Here is a 7,928-nt window from a genome sequence, read left to right on the forward strand (position 1 = left end):
TTTAGCCAACTCAAAACTAATGTTCACAAGCACTGCAAATCAGAGGAAATGTGTTGGCAAATCAGACATCTATGCCTGGGGATTTCAGTTCAGATTTTGTTGGAATCTGTCTGGAATCCATAATTTCTAAATGTGCTCGTGCTTGGGTTGCTAGAATGCAAAAACAGTGCACTTTTCTGGTAAACAGGGTCTGCATATCACAAGATTCCCCTGAAAGGAAATTACACAATTAACATGCACCGACTAACAATTATTGCAAGTCCCCAAGACAAGATTTGATACCAATCCTAATGACACTGCATTTAAAAGCAAACGGCATTAGTATGGCAATTATATAAACCCCACTAACATGTCACAATCATAATTAAAGTGTTAACTAATACATATGAATTGAATGCATACAGTAGTGAGTGTGTAGGCTTTTTTAAATTGATATGCCTCCAGCAAAATCTAATGCTGTTATGATTTGAACTGAATAAGCACAGTACTTTTACTGTATTAAATCAAAGCAATGACTAATGCACTTGAAGCATATGTGGAGGTGCTCTTTTTCGTTCTGACTGATGATCAGCTACGCTGATCTCAGGCTATGTGGCTGAGGGCAGCATCCCTGTCTGATCACTAGCTGAAACGTCTGCACTTACTAGGACGCCTATCCAAAAAAAAAATCCTACTTTGCAAAGTGCATAGTTTGCATTGACTGAGTGGTCAATAAGTCACTTTGCTGCATAGGATACAGCTTTACTGAACAGAAGAGAAGACATCACTTTGGTATTTTGTTTGATAGATTGCTTATTGATTCATTTTATTATTGTTTGTTTTAGGTAGGTAAAACAGGGGTTGAGAAGGAAAATCCTGAATTTAACCAAACAACAAAATTATGAAAGGAAACATTCATGTATATTTCAATTATCTCAGGAGCAAAACAATATATTTATTTGTCAATATGCATTAATATATTCTAAAATCTATTTAATTACATTTTGAATGTATGTTTATATACACAAATAAATATAAACACACACACACACACACATATATATATATATATATATATACACTCACCTAAAGGATTATTAGGAACACCATACTAATACTGTGTTTGACCCCCTTTCGCCTTCAGAACTGCCTTAATTCTACGTGGCATTGATTCAACAAGGTGCTGAAAGCATTCTTTAGAAATGTTGGCCCATATTGATAGGATAGCATCTTGCAGTTGATGGAGATTTGTGGGATGCACATCCAGGGCACGAAGCTCCCGTTCCACCACATCCCAAAGATGCTCTATTGGGTTGAGATCTGGTGACTGTGGGGGCCAGTTTAGTACAGTGAACTCATTGTCATGTTCAAGAAACCAATTTGAAATGATTCGACCTTTGTGACATGGTGCATTATCCTGCTGGAAGTAGCCATCAGAGGATGGGTACATGGTGGTCATAAAGGGATGGACATGGTCAGAAACAATGCTCAGGTAGGCCGTGGCATTTAAACGATGCCCAATTGGCACTAAGGGGCCTAAAGTGTGCCAAGAAAACATCCCCCACACCATTACACCACCACCACCAGCCTGCACAGTGCTAACAAGGCATGATGGATCCATGTTCTCATTCTGTTTACGCCAAATTCTGACAAATTCTACCATCTGAATGTCTCAATAGAAATCGAGACTCATCAGACCAGGCAACATTTTTCCAGTCTTCAACTGTCCAATTTTGGTGAGCTAGTGCAAATTGTAGCCTCTTTTTCCTATTTGTAGTGGAGATGAGTGGTACCCGGTGGGGTCTTCTGCTGTTGTAGCCCATCCACCTCAAGGTTGTACGTGTTGTGGCTTCACAAATGCTTTGCTGCATACCTCGGTTGTAACGAGTGGTTATTTCAGTCAAAGTTGCTCTTCTATCAGCTTGAATCAGTCGGCCCATTCTCCTCTGACCTCTAGCATCAACAAGGCATTTTCGCCCACAGGACTGCCGCATACTGGATGTTTTTCCCTTTTCACACCATTCTTTGTAAACCCTAGAAATGGTTGTGCGTGAAAATCCCAGTAACTGAGCAGATTGTGAAATACTCAGACCGGCCCGTCTAGCACCAACAACCATGCCACGCTCAAAATTGCTTAAATCACCTTTCTTTCCCATTCAGACATTCAGTTTGGAGTTCAGGAGATTGTCTTGACCAGGACCACACCCCTAAATGCATTGAAGCAACTGCCATGTGATTGGTTGGTTAGATAATTGCATTAATGAGAAATTGAACAGGTGTTCCTAATAATCCTTTAGGTGAGTGTATATATATATAATTATTTATGTTTGACCACTATTTATTATTTTTATAATTATTATTTATAAAGTTATAATATTTTGTATATAAAAAAACATGCTTTAATCAACATATATTCTCTGTGTAGGGAAATTATTTAACTTAGTTACAATGTAGTTATAACTTGATAATATGTAATACTTAGTACTTCGCACATTTTCTTATCTTCATTTTGGTAATCTGAACTTGCTAACTTCCTTTTCTCTGCTAGCAGTTTTAATGACCCTGCCATCTATCACTGTGTGTTCTCTACTCTAATTATCAAACCACCATCCTCCCCTGCTTTTACTTAGCGGGTTAGAGGCAGTCCAGGGCAATGTTCTTTAACTCTAGCAAGTGACCTAGTTAGGTAGTGCACAGGAGTTGACGGGTTCATTTGAAATCCAGGTTGCAGTGTAAAGATTGTCAACAAAATACCATGGCAATTCAAAACAGAAGAGCACTGCGGCTTTAAAGATGGCATGGACAAGTGACTGAATATAAATCAACAGAACTATATTCAATCTTTAATTCATTTGTGGCATAAGTAGGTAGGCTACTTAAATGGCTGTCCAGAAACTAAGCAAGGAATATTACAGTACCAAATTGACACTGAGTAACAAATACAATCTATACTACTATGCAAATACTTCTTCCTGAATGCCATGTTTTATACTTCTAAACCCTTCACATTATTATTATTATTATTATTATTATTATTATTATTATTATTAAATTATTTAAAATACATTGATCCAAGGCAACTACCATGGTTTAACACATAATACAACATTCTACATGTACAGGACATTACAAGTTTATTAACAAAAATATAAGTTTAAAAATCATGTATGCCTTATCGTGAAGAAGTATCAATGCAGCAGTGAGGAAGTAATAGCACAGTATCTGTTAACTGCCCCACTTGTTTTCATTAAAAATTAAGGCATGCCTCTGCACATCACTGTGGGAACCTTGCAGGAGTCCAAAAGGGATAGTTTCCTTCTAAGGTTTTTGATCCATATGCCAGAGACCTTCCACTGACACACTGTTTACAAGACAGAACTGCCACGCCCATTGAAAAACAAAAAGTCTGTTTTTCTGTCTCTTGTTACAATCACACAGTGTTGAACAGAGTATAACAAGAAATGTCTCAATGCTGAAGTCCTTGTGGAGGATAGGAGCTGTTACCACAAGTGCTAACTCAGGTGAGAGGACTGAGGGAAGACATTGGTGGGGGAGTACCATTAGGGGAAAACCATTAACATATGATGTTACATAAAGCCTATTCAATTATATTAGATGTGTGCTTGTCGCTGACTCCAGAGAGCTCTGTAGGGAATAAACCATGTACATTTTTCCACCTCTATGCAAATAACATTATCGTTATTAGCATACATTGCTGTGTATGTTTGTCAGAGATTCTGCTTTAACAATAGGTATGTTGTATTTTTTGACTATCATGTTAGTTTATATTCAGGATTGAAATATGGGGGAATTAAATAATGAGTTTCAGTTATTATTATCATCATTATTATTGATATAATTATCATTATCATTATTATTATTCTGAGCTGAACAAGCAGGCCCCTAACTACCTTGCAAACTGCATTGTTGCAATACTTACAGTCAGGTCCATAAATATTTGGACAGTGACACAACTGTCATCATTTTGGCTCTGTACGCCACCACAATGGATCTGAAAGGAAACAATCAAGATGTTCTTTAAGTGTAGACTTTCATCTTTAATTTGAGGCTAGTTAAATCCAAATTGGGTGAATGGTGTAGGAATTACACCCATTTTTATATTTGGTCTCCCAGTTTTAGGGGCTGAAACGTATTTGGACAAACTAACATAATCATGAATTAAATTGTGAGTTTCAATATTTGGTTGCAAATCCTTTGCAGTCAATGACTGCCTGAAGTCTGGAACCCATAGACATCACCAGATGCTGGGTTTCTTCCCTGGTGATGCTCTGCCAGGCCTGCACTGCAGCTGTCTTTAGTTCCTGCTTGTTCTTGGTGGGTTTTGCCTTAGAAATCAAAACTAACTATCAGAGAGATAGAAAAAACATTTGGTGTGACCCACTCAACTATTTGGTACATTCTTAAAAAGAAAGATCGCACTGGTGAGCTCAGGAACACCAAAAGGCCCGGAAGATCACGGAAAATAACTGTGGTGGATGACAGAGGAATTACTTCCCTGGTGAAGAAAAACCCCTTCACAACAGTTGGCCAGATCAAGAACACCATCCAGGAGGTAGACATATCTGTCAACAATCAAGAGAAAACTTCACCAGATTACATAAAGAGGGTTTACCACAAGATGTTAACAGGAAACAGGAAGACTAGAGTTTGCCAAAAAACATCTAAAGAACCCTGTACAGTTCTGGAACAACATCCTATGGACAGATGAGACAAAGATCAACTTGTACAGGAATGATGGGAATCGAAGACTATGGAGAAGGGAAGGAACTGCTCATGATACCACCTCATCTGTGAAACATGTCTGCATAGGGAAATGGTTCCCTTGTATTTATTGATGATGTGACTGCTGACAAAAGCAGCAGGATTAATTCTGAAGTGTTTATAGCTATATTATCTGCTCAGATTTAGCCAAATGCTTCAAATCTCATTGGACGTTGCTTCACAGTGCAGATGGACAATGACCAGAAGCATACTGCGAAAGCAACCCAAGACTTTTTAAGGTGAATAAGTGGAATGTTCTGCTATGGTGAAGTCAGTCACCTGACCTGAATCCTGAAAACTGAAGGCAAAACGCCCCAAGAACAAGCAGGAACTAAAGACAGCTGCAGTGCAGGCCTGGCAGAGCATCACCAGGGAAGAAACCCAGCATCTGGTGATGTCTATGGGTTCCAGACTTCAGGCAGTCATTGACTGCAAAGGATTTGCAACCAAGTATTGAAATTCACAATTTAATTCATGATTATGTTAGCTTGTCCAAATACTTTTGAGCCCCTAAAATTGGGGGACCAAATATAAAAATGGGTGTAATTCCTACACCATTCTTGATTCATACACTTGATTGTTCCTTTCAAATCCATTGTTGTGGTGTACAGAGCCAAAATGATGGCAATTGTGTCACTGTCCAAATATTTATGGATCTAACTGTATGTAAGTCTCATCAGTTACTTAAATAGGAAAAAGTTTTTACTTATTCCCAGGTGTAGACTAATTAGACTCACTATAAATAATTGATAGATTTGTATTATTTATAGATTTATATTAACTGAAAAAGTACATTTGTAAAGAAAAATTGGTTAACAATCAATATATCCGTATTTTTATTATTTACAATAATACAGTAATAATGTTGTTTTTTAAAGTATCATGTTCACTATTGTAAATTCAATTGATTTTACTCGCATCTGGCCTCTACAATACGTCATAATGGGCTCAGTTACATTAATGGTTGGCCCGTATCAATGCTGAACCCCAATGTCGTCTGATTTGCACCGTTGGATGATACTGGATTGAGAAACATGCACAGGCCAGTATAAAACCATAGTGCAATGACGCACACAATCTAATCTCCACACAAAGCAGCACACCAACCTAGATCAGGCTGCGGTACAAAGTTACATATTGGATCTTATTGCATGAATTCCCTGAATTCAAATGACCTTCAATTCCACTAGGAAATAAACCACACGATTTTCTTATTTCTTTTTTTCTGTCAAAGCCAGTTTATAGGTGTGACTAAAAATACAATTTCGAGCACATACGTATAAAAGCACCACAACACAATACAAAAGAAGCTTTGACTCCTAAAACGCAACTCTTCTTGCTCTAGAAGTTGTTTTGCGTTACAAAACGTGGAAAGCACAGCCCACCCTGACGGCCAGGTGAACACCGCATTTTCAGCACCGTTCAGCAAAAGACAGCAGCACTGCAGTGGGCTGGTCCCACAGCCCGGCTCCATCACTTTGTGCACACACGCACACCTCAGTGCAGGCATTTGACATAGCCCCCTCTCAGTTTTTTCCCCTTAAACACCGGCCGACACATTAATGTATTTCATTACAGCATCCCCTTTGCCATGACAATCGGGCTCTGGCTTTAAATGCATCTGTGCACTTGCTGGAAGTGAAACAGCCCTCCATGCATAAACTCCGAAGAGGCGAGTAAGCACCGCAATGCAGAAGAACAGAAGTGTCTGGCTGGCTGCTAGCGCTGTGTTGCGCTGAGGTACACTGCGCTCAAGCGAGGTTTGAGGCAAAAATAGATTAAACTGTGCGTCGATGCTATTTTTAAAAGTCTAAGATACGTTGTGGTGCAGTGGTTACCTGAAATTATATATAGAAAGAAAAAAAAAACCTTGCTTCCTTATTATCCGCATTGTCATTCATTTCAATGTCACCCCAGTAAGGTTTAATACACACACAAACACAGCGAAAAAGCATTAATGATCCACCACTTACGTGCCAAGCAATGCTGAAAACCTAGTAAAATGAATAGGCTGGAGCTCAGGATTTTGTAATGCATCCTTTAAGGGAAGGTTGGCGTTCTTCTGGGGTTTTTAAGCTGTCAACAAATTCTCTGCAACTATTTTCTAATTTCCTTCGACCACGACAGCATCCTTTTTTCCCCCCTTTTCCCCCAACTTTAACACGCTCTGCTACAACTCTGCTTCCCAATCTTCCCAATCACACGACTGTCCCAGCTGGAGCGGGGGCGCGCCTCTGCTACTGCGCGCGCACGCGGGCGCGCACACGGGCCGTCAATCCTCCGGGGCGGCGCGCCTGCCCCCCAGCTGTGCGCGGTGTATGTGATATTAAGTTACATTTATTGACACTGAAAGATGGGGTCTGGATTGCGAGCTTGAGTCTGTCTTTCTGTTAAAAGAAACAGACGGACGAGACTTGCATTGCGCTATGGTTAGATTACAAGAGTGATGGAATGACCTATAAATCCCCTCCCTGGATAGAATATACACTTCCAGTTGGACTTATGAATTGTCCAGTTTTCCCAAAGGGCGGACGCGTATTGTCCAGTGACTGAAGCTCAGCCCTTGCCTTTACTTTTCAAGGCACTTGTCGGGAAGTGTAATTAAGCAATTAGGCGCAGTTTGAATGGCACTTGCCCGGCTCTGCACTCGCTCTGCCAGCCTCCTGCTGACGTCACAATTCTGAATTCCTGCCAACAGATTTCCCTGTGCGACCGCGCATTAAAACGAGCGGATTGTCATCTCTGAAATGATTTTGTCACTCCTAAAAATACAAATAAATGCAACGTATAACGCACTGTAGCTGGCGAAGACACCGCCACACAACCCCGACATGGAAAAAAAAATAACATCTGTCACTCAAACAAAAAGAAAAAAGTCAGCATCGACATCATTATTTAGTATCCTGTCTTCGGATGCAGCAGACCGATATTTGCAGTGGGGCAAGCAGCGGGGGAGGTGAATGGAAACTCTGATTGTAGTAAATCCGCAGTGTCATTTCAAGTCGTAAAAACTAGTTTTAATGTACCGATATAAATGCGTAAAGTAAACAGAAGATTGTTGAGAAATGCAAAGCAGTCCTATAGCAAAATTCACATATGGAAATCATATTGCAAATACACCCTTGAAGTCCTGCACTACAAAAGCAAATGTATAGATTGCAAAGTTT

The 7,928-nt window shown here is 39.7% G+C and overlaps 1 protein-coding gene across 1 annotated transcript in view; it reads right to left on the bottom strand.

The window, feature by feature from the left end:
* The window catches only part of cntnap1 (contactin associated protein 1), a 40,916-nt gene extending 33,948 nt beyond the window's left edge, over window positions 1-6,968 (bottom strand). Inside the window, exon 1 of the mRNA XM_066698512.1 lies at window positions 6,735-6,968. Within this exon, the coding sequence (XP_066554609.1) occupies window positions 6,735-6,798 (64 nt within the window). The 5' untranslated portion in view covers window positions 6,799-6,968. The remainder of the gene's footprint in view (window positions 1-6,734) is intronic.
* Between the last annotated feature and the right edge of the window lie 960 nt (window positions 6,969-7,928).

This window comes from Amia ocellicauda, chromosome 3, assembly GCF_036373705.1.
Source record: "Amia ocellicauda isolate fAmiCal2 chromosome 3, fAmiCal2.hap1, whole genome shotgun sequence".
In the NCBI taxonomy this organism is placed as follows: domain Eukaryota; kingdom Metazoa; phylum Chordata; class Actinopteri; order Amiiformes; family Amiidae; genus Amia; species Amia ocellicauda.